At 41.9% G+C, this 25,584-nt stretch overlaps 1 protein-coding gene across 1 annotated transcript in view; it reads left to right on the forward strand.

The window, feature by feature from the left end:
- Positions 1 to 218: 218 nt before the first annotated feature.
- Positions 219 to 25,584, forward strand: part of IQCA1 (IQ motif containing with AAA domain 1) — a 115,351-nt gene continuing 89,985 nt past the window's right edge. Inside the window, exons 1-5 of the mRNA XM_054380925.1 lie at positions 219 to 271; positions 11,415 to 11,739; positions 15,840 to 15,953; positions 18,108 to 18,296; positions 19,015 to 19,086. Coding sequence (XP_054236900.1) covers positions 219 to 271; positions 11,415 to 11,739; positions 15,840 to 15,953; positions 18,108 to 18,296; positions 19,015 to 19,086 — 753 coding nt within the window. The remainder of the gene's footprint in view (positions 272 to 11,414; positions 11,740 to 15,839; positions 15,954 to 18,107; positions 18,297 to 19,014; positions 19,087 to 25,584) is intronic.

A 25,584-nucleotide genomic window follows, 5' to 3' on the forward strand; every position in this document is an offset into this window, starting at 1 on the left:
AGAGAGGGCCGGGCGGGCAGGGCCGGCGGCGCTCTGCGGCGGCCCAGGGAGCAGTGCCGGGTGGGCAGCCCCGCGGAAGAGAAGAATCTCCGCGGCGCCTCAGCATGTCTCAGGCGTGAGTAGCGCGGGGCGCGGGGGCCAACTGGGGCAAGGAGCCGCAGGTGCTCGGGCGAAATCCCAGTTCAGGGGGAGTCGAAAAACCACACCAGCCCCTCCACATGCCTGCAGAGAAGAATACCTGTCGCTACGAGCCGGTACAACGGGTGCTAGGGTACTCGAGTCACCTCAGCAGCGTTTAGGCCAACGTTAATATTATTCCTACTCAGACACTAGGCTGTTTTCTGCTTGCAAAAAATACTTACTTTAGTTTTTTACAGACCGAAGTTTGCACATAGTATGTTTTTTTGTAATGAACTCCTCACGCTTTCAGCCTAGCACAAAGCTTTAAAAGGTTATTTGCAATAACTAGACACAGGTCCTTGGCATTGGATCAAAGGGCCTACAAGGAGCTGTACTCATTTCTCCAGAAATATTACTAAGATACCAAGCCCCTGTATTAAGAAAGCATTGTTATTGTGCACTACAAGGTTGGGAACCTAACCAAACATCTCTATTGACTCAGTGTTTTGCTGTTTGCTGCCTGCAGGTCCAGCAGTCTGAAATCCAGGACACAGCCCAGTTTTGGGCAGCTCTTGTGTCCATTTCTGAGCTAGATGTGGTTTGTTCAATAAATAATAGCACATTAGGGGAAAAAGCAAACAAACAAACAAAAAAACCCCCAACAAACACCAAAACAACAAACTCCAAACTAAACAAACGAAAACCAACACCTTCATGCAGTATTTGGTGCCTGCTGCTGCTCTTCTCCTGCACATTCAAGCTCTGACCCTGTCAAACCTGATAGTATTTAAACTGCTACCCCAGCAGGTTGGCAGCACAGCCACTACTGGCTTATTATACATGGGCTTCTCCTCCTCTGGCATCAGTGATAACAGCCTCAAAAGCCTCCTACTTCTTTTGTTTACTGTCATCTTTCTGATCTCCAGCTCTTTGCCAGGTAAACTTCTTAAATATCCTTCCAGCCTCACAACTAGAGCAGCTCCTTGTCACCACATTGGTTTTTCTCTACTCCCACTTCAATATATTTGCAGTGCCACCCAGATGCCAGCACCAATTCAACAGCTTTCCAGCCAGGCAGCTTCCTTTTCCTTGCTTCTTGACTCAGGAAAGAAGGTTGAGCTGAGGAATAAAGAAAATCACCACCAAAGGCAGAGCAGAGATGGGGTGGGGGCTCAGTTAAAGGACACATCTGGTGCATCCTCCAAGAGCCCCAAGTTTGAGGAAACCTTGGTTAGGTCCCTGGCAGGGACTGCCTGGCTTGTAGTAGGACAATATATGGATCTGATGGAGTGAGTCCAGAGGGGACCAGAAAAATCAGAGGACTGGAACACCTCTGCTATAAGGACAGGCTGTGAGAGAGTTTGGGTTGCTCAGCCTGGAGAAGAGAAGACTACAGAAATATCTTACTGCAGCCTATCAGTACTTAAAAGCAGTCTATTAGAAAGATGGGGACAGTGTTTTTATCAGGGCCTCTTGTGACACAGTAAGGGGTGATTGTTTTAAACTACAAGAGGGGAGGATTTAGACTAGATAGAAGGAAGACATGTTTTCCAGTGAGGGTGGTGAAACACTAGCACAGATTACCCACAGAGGTGTTTAAACATCCCTGTAACCATTCAAGGTCAGGTTGGAGCAACCTAGTTGAAGATGTCTTTGCTCACTGCAGGGAGGTTGGACTAGATGACTTTCCAACCCAAAGCATTTGATGATTCTATGCCTTACACTGGCATAGTGACTCAGTTAAGGAAAGTTCAAAAAGTAATGGATAATTACCTAAATTGCATTGTCTCAAATGAAAAACATAAAAAGGCAGGGGTACCAACACCCAAACAAAAGTAAAACCACACCAAAATTCCCAAGCCAAAACAACAACAAACTCCACAGAAGTAGTTTGACCTTTCCTAAGATAGTTATCTCAGAATCTGTAATTCCTACTGAGTGTCTGAATGCTCTTATTTAAGCTAGAGCAATACTGAAAGAATTGAATATAGTTGGCAAATATTTGTGCTTCAAGTGTTTGTCTTAACTCAGTTTAAATTTTAGTAGAGACAGGAACACGGCATTGCCAACAAATCCATATAAATGTGATACACATTTTGTCATATGACAAAAACCTATACACAGTTTTGTTTTCAAATGAGGTAGTGGTGCTGGTAAGGGACTGTAGTCTGACATTGATGCTTCTTGGCTCACTTAACTCAAATCACACTATGTCTGTGCACAGCTAGGCATTTATAGCTTGGCTAATCCAGTCCTTTGCAAACACAAGTCTGAATATACACCCAGTTCATCAGCCACTGCATCTATAGAGCTTGAGTTAAGCAACGGGCTGGATAGTTTTGTTTAATGTACTCTACACCTCAGTCAGTGTACCAGGTTTTCTGGACAGTTTGTGCTTTTCTTTATTGCCTCAGGAACTGGGTTCAGGTTATCACCTGAGAATCTCAGCATTCCATTCAAAATATAAACCATTTTTTAACCCAGGGGAAAAAAAAAAAAAAAAAGTCAATTAAAAATGCTACCAAACCATCAGGAAAATAAAAAGTACTAAATTCTTACCTAAATATAGATGGCCTTAAAAGGTTTCATATCATGATTTTTCAGTGGTTGGGACTGACAGTGCTGGCAAATCCATAAAAATTTGAGCTTCATGTTTACTGTTGGCAGCCCTGTGCGTTGCTCCCCAGCACAGAGCTGAGCTGCAATCAATGCCAGTAGTTATGAAATCAGAGTGGGTTTTCCTTTTGTCCTAGGGTATTGTGTTTTGCAAGGTACAGCTGAGCTGATTTTCAAGTAAGTTACCAAGGTTACCGTTACGTGGTTGTAGTAGTGGTGAGGTTATCCTGGCCGTGTACCATAAATAATGCCAAAATACAAACATTTTAAAAGCCATATGACTAAAAAGTCTTATAACAGACTTCCTTACTTGAAGCAAAGAGATAATAATGCATGGGCTTAACGATGAAGAACTTTGCTACTTTGGGCAAAAAAAATTTATGGGACACCACCTTATTTGGCTGGGAATGGGGCTGGCTGCATGTCTTGCCATGTCACGTGGAATCGTAGAATCATAGAATCAGTCAGGGTTGGAAGGGACCACAAGGATCATCTAGTTCCAACCCCCCTGCCATGGGCAGGGACACCTCACGCTAGATCAGGCTGGCCAGAGCCTCATCCAGCCTGGCCTTAAACACCTCTGGGGATGGGGCCCCAACCACCTCCCTGGACAACCCATTCCAGGCTCTCACCACTCTCATGGTGAAGAACTTCTTCCTCACATCCAGCCTGAAGACAGCCTCCATCCTGCATGGAGGTAAGCACATCAGTAAGTCCCAGCCGAAGCTATAATACTGATTTCTCGGTACTGTACAGTCACATCCGGTGTACTGTATGCTACACAGCACATAGCTTTTTCTGAGCTGGAGGTAAACAGCTGCTTTTTAGACATCTGGAAGAACAGCTGCTCCACACAGAGAGGAATCACTTGCATCTTGTGCAGCCATTTGGACGTGCTGGATGTACTACGTGTGTGCACAGGGCGGTTGTCTCGTGTGCACCGCAGGTCGGAGCAGTCAGACAGGCAACTTTTGCAGCAGAGAGTCACACTGCACACAATTGGTATGGCTGGGATTTCCAGTCAATTTATGAGGCATGGTCACCATCCTCAGGGCCCTGTGGTTTTAGCAGAAAGGACGTGTGTTATTGCCCTGCTTTAGTAAGCTTTATATCAGGATAGAGACAGAACACTCAGAAAGCACTGAACTATATTCTGTTAGGGTCAGTAAGCTCCAGCAGGCAGGTAAAAGAAAAGCCAGCCTGTCCAGGCATGCTTGACACTTTCTAAGGACAGTTGTGGTGCTCCAAACAGAGCATACCCATTACACTGTCTGAAGGGTTGATTAAGAAGTGCTGGACGTGTCACACTTCCTAAAGTGCTCAAACCTCAGCATTTGCATGCAGAGGTACATTCTGTTCCAGACATTAAACAAGGCATTTACATAGATGTTTTTGCATTTATGTTTTCCTTCTGTGTTTCCTCTTCTCTTATGAATTTGTTAACCAATACTTGACCTGCAAGATCCTGACCAGTGATTTCTTAACTTGCCCTAACAGTCCTAGTCCAGAACACGTTCAAAGCTGAGTCTTGGCACTGCTACTATTTGTACCGGGCTGTAATCAGCTACAAGGCATTTGCCACTGCCACCAAGGAGCTTTAAGCAATCAAAAAGCTTTAAAATTTAATCTCATGTCACAGATAGAGCTTAAACTAATTTGGTGGTAAAATATTTAAGACAAGATTTTTAGCATCTCCCCTTCTGCTTCTGACAGAGGCAACCAAAAGAGAGTTCCGTATATTCCATCCCCAAAGCTCAATTAAAGAAGATCAAGGTTGCAAACCCAAAACGTAAGAAAATGTCAGTGCAACTTCTAATCCCCTCCTCTCCCCCTTACTTTGCATGGCTGCATCACGATGCAGTTTCTTCTGTTGTGATCACATCCTATTTTCTTCCCATGGGGCCCCAGCCTCATTCAGCATTGGGCTGTTGCTGAATATTTCATTTTATCCCCTCATTCAGCATGTGGCCCCGGGCCATATTCCTCAAATTCCATCCAAACACCACAATTATTAGTTTCCTCCTGGGCATTCCTAGCATGTTCTCTCTTATACATCTCGCAGGAATTCATGGATTCATCTTTGCCCCTCTTTCCACCTCTGGTGAGCATTAGTGTGTCATTCTGCTTATGTTAAAGCAGGAAAGCAGAGACAGAATCAGAATGATCACAACTAAGACTCAAAGCTGCAACTCCCTCCTGTGCCTCCCTTCATCCTTAATGAGCAGGTAGGGAAAGATCTTGTGCATTACTCATACGTTGTCTCCTTTGGGAAAAACCATTGTCAGTGGAAATATCCCAGCAGCACTTGTGCTAAAAATCAGTGAAAGAAAAGGTTACGGTTTTCAAGAAACTGATTGTTAACTTTGAGCTTAAGGCCTCCTGATCCTACCAGAGGCAGGGCAGCACCCAAGACAGAGAATTTGTGCTTCATGCAAGCAACTGTAGACAGCTAGATGGGAAATTGCTCTTTCCTTTTCTAAGGGAAGGGGGGGAAAAATAAGGACACACATAAGGTGGCTAGTTAGCTGAAATAAACTTCCTTACCACACCCAGTAAAATGTGGTGTAAGCAAATGCTGCTTGGAGCTTGAGTAGATAGGATCTTTTCAGCTCTGGCCTATTTCTGGCTACATATCTCTCCACAGCGAGCTTACCATAGTATCTGATGCAACAATTCTACACAGTAATTGGATATAAGTTACCAAAGCTCTCCTTGCCCATCCTTTCATGGTTCCCTGGCCAGAAGGAATACTGCTTGCAAGAGGAGGCTGCTGTTCTCCTTATCTCAAAGGGAGGGACAGCTTCTGTCTGTCAGGAGCTGTAGCCTGACAGACAGAACAATGGCTCCTGGAGCCTGCTACAGGAAAGCACAGCCTAGAATAATGTCTTCTCCACCTTAGTCATAGAATCAGAGATTTGTTTCTGTTGGAAAAGACCTTTAAGACTGAGTCCAACCATCCACCTAACACCACTATGGCCATTAAACCATGTCCCAAGTGCCATGTCTACACGTTTTTGAACACCTCCAGGGATGGTGACGCCACCACTTCCCTGGGCAACCTGTTCCAATACCTTAGCAATCACTTTGCAATATCCTCCTGTAGCATTATGTGTGGCTAGAGCAGGTGCCTGAGACCAGCTGAGGTGCAGTGTTGCCACTACTGCTGAGTGAAGCCTTCCCTGCAGTTTTCCCATTACATTTATACTACAAAAATCTTTTATCCCCTGTTCACTTTACATCATAGTACCAAAGACTGAAATTGGAGATGACAGAAGCATAAAGCTATTCCCATTAACAATGCCAGCAGGCTGTGTGTTTTCTTGCCCTGTCACAACCAAAGCCTACTGAAATTTATCCTTTATTTTCCCCAAATGCTTCAAACTCTGTAAAACATCATGGCCAGAGCAAGCATGCCTAAAAAGTCATCTGGCAGCATTACATTCACACCAGTGCAGAAATTTGGCATGAGTGTAAGCCTGATCTCATTTTAGGAGCATAGTGGTCCTGACTGAGCTCAGAACTATGAGTCTGCACTGCTCCAGACTGCAGGCTAAAGGCTTTTAAATCAGGACTTGATTCAGAGAACCTTTCAGTCAGTTTGGTTGTGACATAAGGCCACCCTGATTTCTGTTTCTGTTTGCACCTCTCTGCCCCTAAGACAGTTTTGTCTATAATAAGACAAAAGAAAAAAAAATAATAAGAAGAAAAGAGGGCTACTTCTATATTACATTTAGCCCAGCAATCATCATGCAATACCTGATCAGGTTGTAGTGGGGGAACAGGTATCTCTGCTGACCTGAACAAACCAGCAGTCATTTTAAGTCTGGTATTCTTTAGAAAGAAAAGAAGAAAAAAGAAAAGCATTTGTGCAAGCCCCTTTTCCTCTCAGGGCCTCACTTTCCCCTCCCAACCTTTGTGTCTTGTTTCTTTATTTTACAGAGGCTGCAGGGCAGGGTTTCCCTCCCCGTGTTTGCCCTAGGCTTAGCACAATGGTTGACCTGTCAAGCCCTGAGTATCCAGAGGAGACCCCAAGGACTGGCCCCTGTATGCACTTCCTTGTTGTAAGACCCATGTCTCAGTCTCCTCTCATCTGTTCCATGACTATTGCCTTGATCTGCACGGTGGGGAATACGTGCTGAGCTCCTTGGGCCTGCAGGAGCCCTGCTCCAGCACACAGATCCCTGCTGCAGCCCAGCTTCACATGTCCTTCCTCTCAGAAGCCCTGCTGGTGCTTTCTCTGTTTCCTGTTATGTGGCCCAACACAGCCCAATCTTATCTTCTGAGGAAGAGGAAAGTGTAGGTAGTTTGTAGTGGCAGCACAGATGCTTCAGAAATGTTTTTCAACACATATGATTTAGTGCTCATTCCATCAAAGAGGAATTTCCATATTAGGTGAAGAGAGCTGGGCCAAGTCTGAGTCAAATGTTTTCCCTTCCATGCCCTTCCATGTGCCCATCCATTAGAAAAAAAACAGTAGGTCCCATGCAATACTACACTCTGCATTTACATGGTTGGCATGTGAAAGCATGAGGTATTTCTGTCCTCAGAGGACAGCCCAGAAAAACCAGGCATCAGAGAAGCCTGGGTTCAGCCCACATAAAATCCAGAGACAGAAACAGCCTGGAGTGCAAACTATCTCGTGTCCTGGAATAACAGAAATAGTGTCCCCTTTGACAGCTAAGTAAGAACACCGAGACACTTCAGGGGAAGAAAAGAAAAACCACACACACACAAAGGTAAGCCTACTGATGCCAGATTCCACTACTGGCTCAAGAGTGGTCTGAGAGACAGTTTGCATGCTCAGCACAAATCCTTCCAAAAAAGTCTCAAAACCAGCTCAAGCACAAGTAAAGTAAGCGAGTTAACCTCAGCTGTACTCACAACCAGTGCCTTTTTCTTAGTGTAAGAAGAGAGAGGTCAAGAAAACATGCAGAGTTGGAGAGCCCTGGAATATTAAAATCAGGCACTGCATAATTTGGCAGGATTTTAAACATCTCTTTATAATTCGAGCAGAAAAAACGTATTTCTAAGGTCCACTCTAAACAAGCAGAGAAGGCTTTATCTTGAGCAATAATAGTGAGATTCAAACTAGAAGTCATGCTATGGCAAAATAACTTAAGCCCTTGTTCCAGCCTCCATTTCTACTTTGTGGGAATGAAGAGAGAAAAAAAAGAGACATCAGTTAGGAGGTAAAGCCTTGACCTTCCCTCCAAGCTGTAAGCTGCCAGAAAGCACTCTGGGGGCTCTGGATTTAAGTCACTTCATGTGTTTTTTCCTCATCCCATTACAACATTGCTTATTTCCCCCATAACACTCCTATTTTGTAGTTGCTATGACAATTTGCAGCATTAGTTGGTTACACAGCTGTATGCATGCAGTGATTGAGAGACAGATTTCTTTCTTTTCCAGGATTTAACAATCTTATGCCACAAGTAAGAAAACTATGTTCTGTGCTTCTGGTTACCTGCACTAGTAGGCTAGTTAGATGCTCTAATCAATCTAATTCTGATGCGGTATCACCCTCAGGCATGGATACAGCTCACAACCTACTCGTTACAGAACAGCAACAAGCCTACAAACGAACTAGTAACAGTAGATAAAAAGCCAGCGTGCTCAAGGCTGTGCTGTACTCACCCTTCAGCGTGTGGAAGCAATTTTGGGGGAGCTTACAACTCAGTGCAATCAGAGACTGAGAAAACAAGCCAAAATTCAAATAAGGACAGGCAAGGAGAGTCAGTCTTGTCCTTTGCTTTTACCCTGTAACCTTGAAGACAATGCATTTCTCCTGACTACCTTTGAACATGTTTGTCTCCAAAACTCATCAGGAATACAGCTGCTCTGCCAAGCCCCCCAGAAAGGCCTATAAACACCAGGCACATATGATTATTCAAACTAGTTGAGAAGGGTTCCGCCTGAAATAATTATGTTAAACCTGTTTTGGGGAGGGGAAACAAATGGCTGTGCATATGTAAATTAATTTTTAATCAGAGTGAACAATAGAATCACTCATATAATGTTTCTGCTTGCTCTCTCCGGCTACCAAGTATCTTCTGTTCTCCATCACATGCCTAAACAAACTTCAGCTCTAAGGTTAGGTCCCCTCAAGGTGTCTGTCACCCTGACCACTACAGACACAGAGGAGCTATAAGCTTATCACAGCTGAAAATTCATCCATTCCACATCAATCTTTTCCTTTAATACTTAACTTTCCAGTGGGCCTGTCCCTTTTCCCCCTGTCCTTTACACAGAGCATCACTGCTGCAAAGCCTCCAAACATACCATAATATCCATGGTCTTAACATCTGACCCACAGCAACGTGCTTACAATCATCTTAATGATTATCTGATAAACTAATGCTTTATGGAAACAATTATGTTCCATCTATATTGCCTTATGTTAATGTCCTCTGAAGGGGTAGAGCACCCCATCCCCCTCCTCCCTTCAAAAGTCATTCAGAATATAAAAAGAATGGATATTAGCTGGCTCAGCAGGAGGAACCACTTGACATTCCTCAGTCAGAGGAGGCAGAAAGGGAGATTATTGCAAATTGGAGTGGACAGTCATGGAGTCGGTTCTCGTGGTATAATCTGTTGTCTCCCTGCAATAACCTGCATTCGAAACGCTCTAGCCCAAGGATACCTGCTGTTCATAAATCAGCAGCATGGTTGTGGGGACAACCTACAGGGCTTCCTCAAAGATTTATAACCTCCCCACTATCAAATGGGCTGTGAGTAGGCACAGCTAAGCAAGTACAATACCACGTTGTTTCCTTCTGTGCTGGAGAGTCCCACGGACCTCACACCAGTACATGTTCTTCCACATTCTGACTTCAGAGAAAGCATAGAAAACTCTTACTAAGCAGAGCTGTTAGGTCAAAGCTAAGGCTGGTCTTCTCCACTCTGATGGTTTTGTTTTGTTTATCTCCTGCACCTGGGTTAATTGCTGCAATTGAGAGACTCGGTGGTGCAATGGGATGTAAATGAAGTAGGAATAAAGGAAGGGAAAATTCTGGGTGGGCTACAGAGGCATTGGGAAAAGCAAGACCAGCTGCATCCTGCAGAAACCCAGGTCAGCTGGAAAGTAAAATACGCACTTTAAAAAGTGCAAATTCAATAGGAGGGTTCAGATTTTTGGTCTTTTTGCTGACTGCTTCAGGGAGTCCCAGCAGCCCTGTCAGCATCCTGGATACGCAGCACACACCCTGTGCTCTGTACACTTGTGGGCTGGTGTTTGTCCTGTTCACCCTACTGGTCCCTCTTTCAGCACAAGCCTCAGGTCATTCTGTACTCTGAGACTGGGAATGATAAAATCCACTGACAAAGCTCCAACTTAGGCATTTGTTATCAAGCACGAGCAATGCTGACAGCCCAGCTTTCTTGTCAGAAATAATACACAAACACTCCCTCAATGCTGCTCAGACCAGAAAGAGCTGATCTGGAAGCTCATCAGATTGAGGAAGAGCCTTTTACTGTATTTCATCCTTCTTTAAGAGGTTCTAGAAAAAGCAAGCAATAGCTTGGTTAAGCATGTGGTTGGGTCTGGATTGCACTGCTGAGGCGAATGGACTTTCTAGGTCTAAGAAACAAAAGTCAGCTTTCCCTGTCACCATAACCCAGTTGTCCCCTCCTCTTGCAAATCTGACAACATAAATCAACTTTTTCTCTCCGCATAAGTGAAACTCAGTGCAGAAGACATTTCTTAGCTCTGCTAGTAGAGGAGCATTTGTAAAAACAAAAGACTTTTTGATACCTGTCTCTCCCAAGAGATCATCTCCACCTGGAAAAGAGGTACAAAGTAGAACAGTACCTTCCAGTGACAAACCTGCCATGTGTGCTTTTCTCTGAATAAAAGCCTCATTGCCCAGAGTCCATTTTTTGCTCCTTTATGATGATGTCCCCTGATACTCTGCACTGATCTGCTTTTACCATGAAAAGCCACTGAGAGCTACTCCATGCTCCCATCAGAGCTCCACCTATCCCTTCCAAAAATACCAAATAAACAGCATTATCACATCTGAAAATGAGCCTGTCCTTAGGTGACATATTCCATGTCACATAATCCCCTAGCTGCTGGACTAAATGTTCAGCAATCCTTTGGACTGCAACAGTTACTACCATAGAAATAAATTAAATTCTTTTCCTCACTTCATGTTTGAAATAGCACCCACAGCAATGCTTTAGCACAGGCACTGATACAGCCCTACCCTACAATTAGCTCCAAGCAACCATTTCAGAAAGGCAGAAAAGCAACACATGCTTTTCAAACATCAGTTAGTCCTCATTCCAAACACAAACCTAAATAGACCTTCCCCCATCATCAGGGTGTTGTGGGGAGACACCGTTTCTTCTAGGTTGTTTAGCATAACTGAATAAAACTCACAACCCTATCCAGGGTTTAAGCAAATGTTAAGAATTAAGTTGAAAAGTTTAACTTTTAAGTTAAATAAAAGAGCTTTAAGATTCCTATTTTTAAAACAACCAAGAAAAGGAAATTTTGCTAATGTGTTTTGTTGGGTTTTGTTTTTAATACCTTGCAGTTAAAATGTCTTTATAAATACAGAGGCTCACATTTCCAGGCTTGCTTTTTTGAAAAATCCACACATAGAGAGCCCTGGCCTCATTGTGTGCTAACTCTTGCTTTCATGTCAAGTTAACAACAGTCTCTTCTTTTTAATTAGCACTTACAATAAGATGTGGGAGGATGCCCAGAAAGACCTCGACATCCAGCTCCAGAAAGAAAGAGAAGAGTTCCTCCAGCCAGAGAACGACCACGAGAAAGTATTTAAGATGTTAACCACTTCCTACATCAAGTACATGCAAATCTTCCGTAGCTTGGAGATGGCCCACGACCAACTCATGCACCGGCAGAAACGGGCAGTGATTCAGCAAGTGCTAGATGGCGTTATGGGCCGGATCCTGGAGATCAAAAAAGAGATGGTGGAGCTGGAGAACTCGGAGTTTCATTATGTTGATAATATCCTGTTAGATCTAGAGCTTCTCCCGGTAGGTCTACCTCTTTGTGAGCAAATTCATAGGAACTTTGCCCATCCTGTATTGTGAGAACAGTCACACATTTACTTGCAGCCTGTCAAGTTCCACCAAGTGTTTTAGCTTCCTGTACATTTACTAGTATAGTTATGGCATTTTTTTAAAGATGATGGCATGTTTGATCTATGGTCAGCATTAGATATTGGAGCAAGATTTTAAAAGCTTACCTGCTTCATCAGGATGTTCCGTTTTGGCTTCTTTATATCAGCACAGGCTCTATGAATCTTTTGGTTGCACGTGTCCTAACATGAAGCTCTATTAGCTTAGCTTCACAGCTATAGTCAGCAGCTTGACTCTGCCTGATTTTAACGTGGGATTAGATTGAAGATAGGCAAGTGATGACTAAGGTACAACCCGCTTCAGTCTGCCCTTAAGAGCCATATAATCATTTTGCTTGGAAGCAAGCAAAGATCACCAAGTCCAACTGTTAACCCAGTACAGTGCCAAGCCAACACTAAACCATGTGCCTCAGCACCACATCTATATGTCTTTTAAGTACTTCCAGGAATAGTGACTCCACGACTGCCCTGGGCAGCCTGTTTCAGTGCTTAACAACCCTTTTGGCGAAGAAATTTTTCCTAATGTCCAATTTAAACCTCCCCTGACACAACTTGAGGCCACTTTCCCTTGTTCTATTGCCTGTTACTTAGAAGAAGAGACTGACCTCCAGCTCACTACGATGACCTTTCAGGTAGTTATAGAGAACAATAAAGTCTCCCCTCAGCCTCCTTTTCTGCAAGCTAAACAACCACAGTTGCCTCAGGTGCTCCTCATAAAACTTGTGCTCCAAACCTTTCACCAGCTTTGTTGCCCTTCTATGGACACACTCCAGTACCTCAATGTCCTTCATATAGTGAGGGTCCCAAAACCGAATACAGTATTAGAGGTGCAGCCTCACCAATGCTGATTATGGGGACACAATCACTTCCCTGATACACACCAGGATGCTGTTGGCCTTTGTGTCACTGTGAATCAGTCTGTCTTCAGGCACAGGTAGCTAAAAGCTGCACAGTCTGATCTACTGCTTCACAGTATAACAAAGTAGTAAAACAAGAAGTCTGAAACAGGTCTCCTTTTGTCAAGAAGACAGGAGTTAGGAGCAGGTTCAACGTTCAGAGTTCAGGAATATCTGATGTAAAAGCAGGCCCCTGACAGGCTGCGCCCTAAACCAGATGAGTATTGCAATAAGGCCAAGTCCTGAAGCTGTCCTCTGAAAGCAGCATGAAGAATTAGCGAGACAGAGCTGGTTACTTCTCTCGCAGACAGCGCCACCTGTTGTCAAATCCGAGTACCGCAGCTTTTCTAAAGAATGAAAACAAAGTTGGAGTTTGTATTACTGCTTCCCCCCCACACACCCCCGCAGGATCCCAGTACCGACGTGAGATAAATTGCCTTATATCATTATAGCGTTATTCTGAGATTTGAAAACGTGTTTCTGTTTGCAATTGCACAAGTGTTCCGCTCTGCAAATTTAAGAGAGCAATTGTCATGAATTTTCACCAGCGCTTTACCTTCTACATTAAGCACAGCAGAGAATTATTTTAAACAATGAGAAGGCATACTAGAGAGTAGGAACACATCTCCGAGGACAGTGATCCTTCTAATCATGTTTTCAAGTCATTAAGCACTGCTATTTTTGTGACTTAGCAGTAAATCCACCTGCAGCAAAAACTTGGCAAGTCTGTAAAGCTGTGCTTAACATCTATTAAAACACAAGCATAAATTCAAATTCCTGCACCACACCTTAAATTTAAGAAGGCATGACATACCTGTCTACTACCAAAAAGAATCATTGAAGAGATTTCAGGCTTTTTCAAAGAACACATTATTTTCCATAGCAAATAGGGACAAAGATTTATAGGATTTAAAAAAAAAAAAAACCATAAAAAACATAATCACATATTCTTGGTTATAAAACAAAATTACTGGCCAGTGCTTGACAAAACTTCTGTTTCTTAAAAGAATCTGCCCAGAAAGGATCTCTCTAGTCCTTCCTTTCACTGTGTTATCGTGGGCTAAAATCCAACATGAGTTTAGACAGAGAACACAGCAGAGCAGTCCCATTTTGTATCTTATGCAGTGATATCAGTGTTCTTTGTACTATGTCACCGGAAGGCCAAGCTTCATCTTTCTTTAGTTCTGTGCCTCATGTTTTTATACAGCTACCTTCCAACATTCAGTCACTCCATTTCCTGGGGTAATTGTAAAAGTATTTGGATATACAAACCCCGTGTGGAGCCCAGAGTGACTAAAAAACTGCACATCTGACTTGAGGATAAACATCACAAACCTAACTTTACAATGACGGGCCCCAAAAAAAGAGGTTTTGAAGAGGAGCAGGCTCTCTACTTGCCTCTCCTTTCAGCTCCAGTATTATGGTTTTGTTCTCATATTTACAGTCAGTAGAAGTAATAGTCCAGAATCTCTTGTAATTCAGTTCCAGGTTGGACACAGATGCTCATGACCACTACACTGAATGACTCACACTGCTACCTGATAGCATAAGAGCCCCCTCATCCGATGTGAGGGTGTCCAGACAAACCACCTGATTTCTCATACCTAAGGACAGCCAGATTTGGAATTGAACCTAGAGTGATTTGTATTCTTAAAGTACGTATAATCATTTCCATCAACAAGCAAGGATGTTGGAAGTTGCAAACAGAGAGGTTAACAAGACAAATATTTAGAAGCTGTAGCAGACCCGACCTCTGCATTGATAGTATCAACAGGGATAAACACAGTCCCTCTTGGAAGCTTTCTTATGCCGCCATAATAGGGTGTCCTGGACTACACAGTGTGCAGCCAAGGGAATAAGTAATGAAATTTTGAAGTTGGCAGTTCACAGGGATTATTTTCCTTGGCCACAACCTTCCCTGCAAATTTTTTGCTCTAGAAATTGGAAGGCCTCACAGCTCACAAACAGTACATTTACCATGTGCCTGTGTCAAGGCAGGAGTACTACTTTTCTTTACAGCCAGAACTTTTCTCCTCCATATCTATCGACAGGAGGTAGCATTGAGACTGAAAAGAATCAAGGTAAAGGTCTCCTTGAGCAGGTAAAACCTCACCAGGTTGCACAGCAGATAGAAGAGAGAGAACCAAGAGTGCAGCACCAAGTCCTGTGCCTCAGGCTCCTTGTCCCCCCACATACATCTGGGGACAGATGTAATTTAACTGTACAACTCCTCATGAGAAGCATGACATGGTAACTACTGCCTGTCTCACCTATCCCTCTTTCTGTCTAGAATCAACTTAGCCTTTAGGTGTTCCTTAAAATATTATATAGGGAACATGGCACCATTATGAACCACACCTATGAAGACGTTTCTCCCCAAAGAAGCGTACTTGCCAGCAATTACGCTTGAAGAATCGTCTCCACTCTGAGTACAGGTTCTCACTCCACAGCATCATTTGGGAAGTTTTGTTGTCTGTTTGTGTCTTTTTTTTCAATTCTCAACAAAAGTAAAATTCTAGAGGAGAAGAATTGGTAGAAATGTGAATCAGTTATGTCTTTTTTTTATGATGCAGCCACCTCCAGTCATAGTTGATTTTGAGAAGGAAGAGATACCACAGTCACAGAGAGTGAGAGTTTCTCTAGAGGTAGAAATATCTGTAGGCAAACAAATGTGCTTTGGTTCTTTAAATGGTTAAAAAATATGCAGGAGAACAGATCTATTTTTCATGTTGATTTGAAAAAAAGAGGAGTGGGCTGATCATACAACCAGAAATATTCAGTTCAGTGGAAATCGTGTTTAAATTTCTGGCAGCTCTGCCAAGTATTTTAATAGTTTGATAATATAATTGAGCCATTATAAAAAGAAAGATTTCTGAGCTGCCACAGTTCAGAAACCGAGTTGCTTTATTTGTTTATGTTGAATTAGGCCTTAAGTAATTGCGAAGTAACAGCTCAGCAGCTGTTACAGAGGTCAAATTCCCCAACACTCCAAAATATTCAACAACCTCAGTCTGGTTTAATTGCTTTCTAAAGGTGTTCAATACATTATATGATTTTAATAGAGTTCTAAAAGGCATCTCATGACTGTTTCTTCCTCTAGGAAGTCTTAGAAGTACCTATCCCAAGGTATTTCATTAAAGAAAGACTGGAAGTCCTGCAGCAAAGAGAGAAAATGCTTGATCAGATTTTGCTTGATGCTGGATTGCAAATACAGGTAAGCATACCACATACCTACACAATCACATACTTAACTTTTTTAGGTTATAGCCACACATCTGAACACGAGCCACTGAAGTGAAAAGTACTTTTATAGCAGTTAGGAAGTTAAAGTCTCTTTACAGATAAGGCACAAATAGAAAGTAACGTTAAGTTTTCTTGTCCAACAATATCCAGTCACATTTTGAGTCTGGTTAACACTGAAATTAATTGACTCTGTTTTATGTATGAGTGTCAGAGAAAGGGCAGCACTTTGGCCAAGTTTAGTAGGTGCTTTATTTGTCTAGCTAACTCTCATCACATAATTAGTTCTACTGAAGTCAAGTTGGGCTTAAGATTTACTGAACCAGAATTCCTAACTGGAACGGGCAGAACTCAGAGTTCAGGTCAGCACAACTGTTAGCATTCAGTTGTTTATAACCTCTGAACAATGGCTACAGTCTCTTCGGTGCAGCTATAGAGCTGCAGCTGCTGGGAGGGGTAGAAAATTGAGTTTTGGCAGAGCAAAATTCATTACAGAGAAGTCCATGAGTGCTCCAGTAAAGACTGTTCTGGATTTGATACACTTTCGACCTTTTGGAAATGGCGTATTGCCTACAAGCAGTCATTCCTAACCCCGTGGAATAAACAACTGTGCCTACATGTCTGGATAACTTAGATTCATAGATGCTATAGCCATAAGTGACAGCTCTGATCAGACCACTTTATCAAACTGTGGTACTGCCCCAGTTGTTGAATTCCTCAGCAGTAATTGTACTGGTAGGGGAACTCTGCATATTGATCCCACAAAGCAATGAAGGGAAGGTTGCCCAGGAAAGAAACAGCACAAGTCAGAGGCAGTCTGCAGAGACAGAGCACAGGCCTGCTGCTAGATTGCTTTAATGGGCAGCTACAGTCCTCTTGACCTCCACAGTTAATCTCTGGGTAAATTGCCTGCTCTTCTAGTGGTCTGATATTGGTCTGTGGTGATCCTTTATTTTGGCATATTACATTTTCAAGCCTTTTTGCTCTGCTTTCACCCCTCTTCAGCATGGCATCCATGACAGATCCATGCAGCCAGCTCACCTGGGAGCACCAGACTCTGACAGCGTTCAAGTCTCCCTTTCCAGGATGCTGCAAGAGAGGCACAGGATTCAATAAATAGAATACAATAATCTCACACAGTACAAGTCCAGCACCTTGTGCTGCACTTCCAGTTCAATCACCACTGGGATTGCTAGAGGGTTGTCAGCACTTCTGCACGCATTGTACGAGCCATGTACACTCAGGAAATCCAAGCTGCTGTGTAACAGACCACTGCATTCTTCAGCGTCCATGGCAGTGCTGTTACAAGCAGTTTAACATAGATCAAAACCAGTGAAGTTTGTCAGAGGAGTCTGCTCTGCAGATTTTTTGTCTTTTTATGTAACTCAGTTATAGAGAGTCCTGCTGAACGTTTAGTGAGCTCTACACGGTATAGAAATACTAAATGTGAACTGTCTCCAACTAGGGGATTAATGTCAACAAAGGACGATAATTCATCTTTTCCATGGGGAGCATGAGGGGTTAACAAGAGTTCTTATGAGTGAGTACGGGGAGAATCTCTTTCCAGCTGCAGTGTTCTACTTTTTCCAAACCTCTTCTGTTTGGGCTGAATTGACTGAGAACAGTCTGTCCTTCCATGCAGCAATGGAGCTGGGGTCCAAGAAACACCATCAGAAGACCACCCTTTCAGAAAGTAAAAGGAAGGTGTTCCGTAGTCAAAGAATTGTGCATTTTAGGACAAAGCCCTATGCTTCTTCACACCCTTGTTTGGCTGGTTGTTTTTCTTCCTCAAATGGATAAAGTTCTGAAATATTCATCAGCCTCACAGAGCCGTTGGTTCCCACCATAGCATCAGGTGTTTCTGTGTGCCAAGAAAAACATCAGGTTTGCTTTATCCTAAAGGTCCTCAGGAAAACATTTCTCAAAATATCAGACCTTCAAGATAGTGCAAGATGGCACTGAGACAGGAGTCTCTGATGTTTGTGATGGGGATTTTTTTTGTCTTAGAAGAAGAAACTATGAATAAACTTCTTTCAGACATTTTTTAAACTGAGCTAAGCAGTTAAGAGAACATGTATAACTCTAATACTTTGCGCTTTGTCCATTCCTTTTTGCTGTGCTGTTGAAGGAACCTGTCAAAACCATGACATCTGAAGAAGCCACTAGATTGATCCAAGTTGCAGAACGGGCTCGGCAAGGACGTTGTCGAGCAGCATTGATGAAGAAACTTTACCTTGAAGACAAGAGACAAAATCAAACTGAACCTCGGGTTGAGACGGGTCCAAGTCCAGATGATGCTGCCACTTGCATTCAGAAGGTGGGATCTCTGGTTTAACAACAGTTCTGGCAGAACCAAGTGATGTTTTGTTTAGAAGAACAGCAGTAGTCAGAAACACTTGGGAAGCATTCTGAAATGATGGCTGGCAGGGTGTCTACCAAGGTGAAATACATCATTTAAACCACTTAACAAAATGAGACAGGACCCTGGGTGCGAGATCAATGGAAACAGTCCTGCACTGGCAATGCAGGATGACTTTATAACCTACATGTTGTTCTTCTATTCTGATTTTTATGACCTCAGTTGCTCTCTCTGGCATCCCATTGGAATCCAGTGCGTGTCAAAGAATTCATGCCTTTTCCTGCGATCTCTGGGGAAAAAGTACATTCCATATGTTGAAAAGATGACAAAGGGAAATCAGTGCTAAATACCAGAAAGTCCTTGTGCATGAATTATTCAGACCATTGAGCCTGTTTAGAACAGGAGTTCAGTCTAAATTCTGAAGTCTAAACACTTCTGGAAACCCTGATATAATGTTCAGAAGCTAGATATACCAGTGTGAGAGGATAACAAACCTCAAAATTTGTGGGTTTGTTTTTTTTTTTTTTAAATAGCAGATGGCAACCTGTTACAGAGCAATAGTTTCAATTGTATATTGTGCCTTTCCTTCCTCTATTTGTTTTTTCCTGTGTCTGCCACAGTAAAGGAAGCTGTAACAAGGCCCATTTATCTCATTAGAGTTTTGTTTACAATTCAGGTTTGGCGTGGATATAACCAGCGCCAGAAAACACAGAAAATGAGAGAAGAGGAAATGATATTTCTGGGGATGGTAAGTAGTGCTGCCTAGAGAATATAAAATGTCACAGTCTGTTTGTTCTTCATACTTTGGTAATTTAGCGGAAGATGAGAAATTAATTTCCAAAATTCTTCCTATTTTAAAGGAGTCTCTAAGGGGTACAGAACTAAACTCAAATGATAGATAGCACAGAGGTAGCACAGTTTGTCTTATGCTGCATGCTTTTGTGCTATGTATACACAGCCCAATATATTTGGCAGATGTAAAAACAGACATTGTAAATTGACCCCAGGTTCTAGGGAATCTGACCCAGGCATGACAGAGAACGGAAATTTTACTAATCAAATTTTAATTAATAATTCCAAGACACTTGAGCTGCCTTATTCTTGGAGTAGAATAAAAGCAGCAAAGACTTCTTCTTTCAGCTCTTTGCAAGCCACTGCATATGTACATGAAGAGTAGGTAAAAGGGGCATTAGAACTGCTATGTTAATATGTCAGTATTTTCATAAGTCCATTTAAGAATAACCAGAATATTCCTCACATCATATTGCAAAATGAAAGGAAGTGAACAGCTGTCTATGGTCAGTTAGATCACATGAATCGTAGAATGCACTGGGTTGGAAGGGACCTTTAAAGGTCATCTAGTCCAACCCCCCTGAAGTGAGAGAAAATAACAAAAGAATTCTTTCCACAAGGAACCTTTTTCTCCCACAATTAGAGAAGGTGCATCTCCTCCCCCCACCAATCTCTCCCTTGCTAGCAAGTACCTGAGAAAAAGGAAAAACTCTTTACAGTTGACATTTTCTTTGGCCACCACTAATTCTTCAGGTGCCTTCATTGAGCACTGACAGGTGTAAAGCCTCACAGCTCCCCTCAAACTCCAGCTACAGTAGCACAGCCCTTTTACTAAGTTCTAGTAAAGCTGCTTGTTACAGAAACATGAATCACTGCTCTGTGTTTGGTAGGCTTATTTGACCCTCTGTGTTTTACAGTTCTTAAAAGAGTGATTCATAAACTCATTTAATTTTGAATTAAAACATGCTTTCTGCTTCTCCCAGAGAATTTGGTAGATATTTTTGCCCAGCAATGAAATTACCCTTAGCTATAAGTTTTTGAAAACTAATTCTGCCTATAGCATACATCTGACAAACATGTTTTATCACTTCTATAAATGACCTTAAAATTTTATCTTTAGGAAGCAACATGTACATTCACCTAAATTTTGCCATGTTAAATACAGATAACAAATCATGGATTTTTGCTTTTTAATAGCTGCTGGTCATTAACAGTAAGCATAGCCAACACAGGTGCCAATTCTGCCTCTTGTTTAACACAACATTTCAATTAGTGCAGACCTAAACTGGTGAAGATTTGGTATGTACTGAAAATTAATTAGAAATTGTGCCTTTTGCAAAACAAGAGATAATTTCCTACCATATCCCAGGACAGTTTATGCTGAATCTTAAAACTAGAATCTTAGGAAGGATATCTAAGTCTGGTATCAGTTATTGGAAGGTTCACAGCCAAGCACTCTTCAGGGTGGTAAATGGTAGGAGTAACTGATAACTAGAATGTAAATAACCTAGTTTGCAGGGAGGAAATCTATATGATCATAGGGATGAGGGGAATTGAAACCAAACACATATATAGTGTATTCATTTCCTGACCTCCATTCAGGACCAAGAGAATTGATGTTTTCAACTCTGCACTTGAACTCATTAGTCTTTATCAAGCATATAATCAAAGGATGTAGGGGGAAAAACTGATACCTCTAAATAATCTGTTCATCTTTCTAGTGTTTTCATAATCCCCATTTGTGTTTCCCTTTTACTTTTCATGCTACATTCCCTTCCATGGTCTCCAAAGGAAATGAGTGGCAAGCTGGCTCACACTGATAGATAGGCAGTGAGCTTCAAAGGTCAAGTCCCTTTGATGTATGATCACGTCAGCCCTCTAAAAAATGACCACAGATCTTCATGTGTAAATATGTTGAATTTGCTTTTCTAATGCTGCACGACTTAGATAAATTAGAAGAGTTAGCCATCCATTACTCCCAAGTCCATCCCAAAGGAGACCTGATTTTTACTGCAATAAGTATAATTTCTCTTATTGTAATAGCTGTTTTAAAACTGTATTACTTTCATACAAAGACTGCTTTGTAAAAAAAGAGATAGTCCATTTGAAGTTCTAGATAATGATTTTTTGAAAAATTCAATTGTGTTTGCCTAAAAGAATATGGAAATATGTTCAAAGACCAAGAATTGTCCAGTCTTTTGCTTAATTCAGTATTATTTTCTTTACTGTCCACTTGCTTCAGAGAAATTTATGTGTCTTTTCTGGAATTCGATTCTATTTCATCTTTTGCTCGATGACAGAGTAGAAGCCTACGTTCCAGAGATTTTTCTTGGCTCAAAAGTAAAGCATCATTATTATTATTATTTATTAAAGATTAATTGCAGAAACAGCACGATTCCCTTAGCACATGTTTTTCTAAATCTCTGATAAATCACAATTTGCAATACCAGTTTAATCTGTAAAGAGAAGCAAGCCTCACTAAGAGCATATATATCTTCATAACTGTATCCTGACCTGTTTCCTGATCTTCTTCACATCCCTGCCACAGTGCTGTTTACTACCAGCTCCAGCACAACCACCATAACCAGCGTGCCAGGCATAGACCAGTGTTTAAGCCACACCAACCACACTGATGCTGCAAGAGAACACATTAGATTGTCTTGAAAACATGCATGTGCTGTCCAAACAAACCTGCATTTCCTTGCTCTACTGTCACATCCCACTTGCAACATACCATTGTTCCAGTTTTAAGATTGGTGTATACTGCCACTTGTCTGTTTCTGGCATCTATAAATTCCCTTTCATTAAACACACCCCAGTCAGAGGTTGCTGTGATTGTTTCATTTTGTTGCAGCACAAACTAGCTATCAGCCTTGTGTAACTGGATGTGTGAACTGGTTTTTGGCAACTGCTTTCTCTCAAAGTGGTGCAAAACAGTCCAGACCTAATAATGAATCTACACTCAGTGCTTTCCCTGACAGACTCTCCAGGAAGTTATAATCCCAGAATACAGGCTACTGGGAAGAGAAAAAGCTTCTTTTAACACAAAATATTAGGATAAACAGTTTGCAATCAGACTGATTTATGGGAGGGGAGGAACAGCCTAGGAACAAGCAATACAAAAAGACAAAATCTGTTCCATTTTAGGGACTCAGCTTACTGTTGCCACTTTAAGGTAGTAATGTGAAGGCCTGGACATCTCCTTTCTCATGTTTTCACAGAATCAACCAGGTTGGAAGACACCTCCAAGATCATCAAGTTCAACCAATCACCCAACCCTATCTAATCAACTAGACCATGGCACTAAGTGCCTCATCCAGTCTTTTCTTAAACACCTCCAGGGACGCTGACCCCACTGCCTCCCTGGGCAGCCCATTCAAATGGGCAATCACTCCTCTGTGAAGAACTGCTTTCTAAGATCAAGCCTAAACTTCTCCCTACACAGCTTGAGACTGTGTCCTCTTGTTCTGTTGCTGACTGCCTGGGAGAAGAGACCAATCCCCACTTGGCTACAACCTCCCTTCAGGTAGTTGTAGACAGCAATAAGGTCTCCCCTGAGCCTCCTCTTCTCCAGGCTCTCTTAAAAGACCACAAGCAATCTATTCTGTTGGACTAAGAGACCACAAGCAATCTATTCTGTTGGACCCAATGCATAAACAGATTATAGGACTGAGCCCTGCATGCTATGGATGTGCCCACACATCTTGTCTCACAATCACATCTATTGATTTACAGTTACACAGCTCTCACACTGCTCTATTCCATGATTTCCACCCTTACCAAAAAGTTAGTGGCACAATACGTGCTGACCCATGATTTTCTCAGATGCTATTTCCACCATTCTTCTTCCACTTTATCCTTTTCACATGAAAGGGTCTATGTGGTCTTAAATGAAAAAATGTTCTTTCCTCCTTACCTCTTCTAAGCATAGCCTAATTTAGGCATCTTGTGTCGGATAATGCTTTTATTTATATCTGAGAAAATATTCTGCCAAACATTCCTTATTCTGTGAATTCCTGATAAATATAATTCATTTCATCCAGTCACAGAAAAAAAAATAAATTAGCATTTCCCAGAATAGCCTTCTGTGTAAACATTAAAGACCATGGCTAAATAAATATTACATGGGATTTAACAAACTGCAAACTCTGTAAGTAAAGTGAAATCTGAAAGCTTTCTTCAGCTCTTGAAAGTGGGCAGTTCCAGTAGTGGTACACACCAGGCCTGTTTTTATCAAGCATAAGATTAAAAAGACTTTTGTTTTACTTGCAGCCTAGATGACATTCAGATGTCAGCACAGAGTTATGTGTTATTTCACCAGGCACACATATACATCTAAACAGTGATAGCTAATCTGTCCTGTTTTCACTAGAAATTTTAAACCTGCTTATTTTTGACATAGAAGGACGCTGGGAAGCAAGAAGCCCGCTAAATAATTTAGCTTTCATTGGCTGGAGTCACACTAACAATGAAATCACTGCCTTTCAGGTTCCAAAACATACTTGCCATTTTTAGTAGAAGTTTGACAGCATGCCTAGGTATAGCGTCAGAAATAAACATAACTGAAATTATATAAACTTATATGGCCGTGAATATGAAGGTTTTTTCCACTTTAAATTTGCTTTTGTCGTATTAAAAAGAGCTACATGTCAATATTTTATATACATATATATAATAAAAATCTATAAACTGACCATTTTCAATATTTTTCTAACAAGGCCTCTTACCACAAATGCTTTGTTTGAGTGCCTATGACAATTACTTTAATTGGCAAAGCCATTGAAGTGAATCATATAGTAGGGAAGTTTTAATGAACGCAATACATTTTGCTTAGTTGTTCCTCTTTTTTGCCTAATTTAGGAATTCAGCCATATAATTGATGTTGCTACCACCATTTGCATACTGTGGAACTTATATGAATACAATCTTCGTAAGATGAGAGACCTTTTTAAAGTATGTTCTTCCCACAGCCAGACAGATTATATGGAGGAAAAGAGAAGGAAAGAACACAGCTAACTCATAGAATGGTCCAGGCTGGAAGGGACCACTAAAGGTCATCCAGTCCAGCCTCCTTGCAGTCAGCAGGGACATCCCCGACTAGAGCAGGTTGCCCAGGGCCTCGTTGAGCCTTACCTTGAATATCTCCAGGGAAGGGGCATCAACCACCTCCCTGGGCAACCTGTTCCAGTGCTCCACCACCCTCATAACAAAGAGCTGCTCCCTGATACGCAATCTAAATCTCCCCTACTCTAGTCTGAAGCCATTGCCCCTCATCCTGTCACCACAGGCCCTTGCAAACAGTGTCCCCCCATCCTTCCTGTAGGCCCCCTTCAGGTACTGGAAGGCTACCCTCAGGTCTCCCCAAAGCCTCCTCTTCTCCAGGCTGAGCAACCAATAAAGCTTTTAAAGATTATTTGGATCACAGGTTAAAATTGACTAGAATAAGTCATAAGAATAGAACCTCTGTTGCTTAGGTAGCAAATTCTTTTAGGCTGCTAGTGAGGAGTTATTTGCCTGTGTCCAAATGCAAAATCTCACTTTCACTGCTGATGAAAATAAGAGACCATTAGAACTGCTTGCTTTAAAAATACTTCGTTTCCTTAGGAAATTAAACCCTCCAAGAGAAGCAAACTATATTGGTACTGAAAATAAGCCATCTACGACAAAATACTACAGAACTGGAACATCTTTGAAAGGATTACAATTATGGGCAATACTGTCTGCAGCAGAACATTTACTGAAGAACTCCCATAAACCCATGCAGCATGCGTTTCAGGTCTAAGAAAAGAAGCTGTCCTAAATTAAGTACTCGGTACTAAAGGCTGCAGTAAATCTACCTTTCAGACATAATCTGAATGTTAGCCTTAAAACATGAAGTAAAAATGAAATGTATTTATGTCTTTGAAATGAAGACTGTCTTCCCCTGTAAGTGTAGTCATAATGGAACAATTGAAGAGCAGTTAGTTCCACAGCATGGGGCCTCCTATATGTAGAGCTGTAGCCTTAAGCATGTTCAGCCAGCCTGCACACCTCTAAGTGTTTTATAATGAACAATAAAGCAGGCTGTGTTGGAAAGAAATGTTGAGCTGACTAAGCAGAAAGGCAGCTTTTCAAGCTAGGAAAGAGCCATCTATGCAATTGAGTTCCTAACTCAAAAAGGGAAAACGTACTTTGATCACACTGGCTTACCTGGGAGGCGTAGGGAACATCTTCCTTCTGCTGGTGGGTCTTCCACTTTCATGACACCCACATTATCTTCTGGAAGGCTAGAGGAAGGAGGAGTAAAGAACAGAAGAATCTAACAGCGCACTCATCAGCATACTTGTGACTGATGAGTTGGAATAAAACTCTCTTTTCGACAAATGTCCATTTTGCCTTATTAATTTAAACAAGGATTTTAAAGACAAAGCCCATCAAACATTAGATAAGCATGTTAAGTTAATGGACCATGTAG

Source organism: Indicator indicator, chromosome 5, assembly GCF_027791375.1.
Source record: "Indicator indicator isolate 239-I01 chromosome 5, UM_Iind_1.1, whole genome shotgun sequence".
NCBI classification, from domain to species: domain Eukaryota; kingdom Metazoa; phylum Chordata; class Aves; order Piciformes; family Indicatoridae; genus Indicator; species Indicator indicator.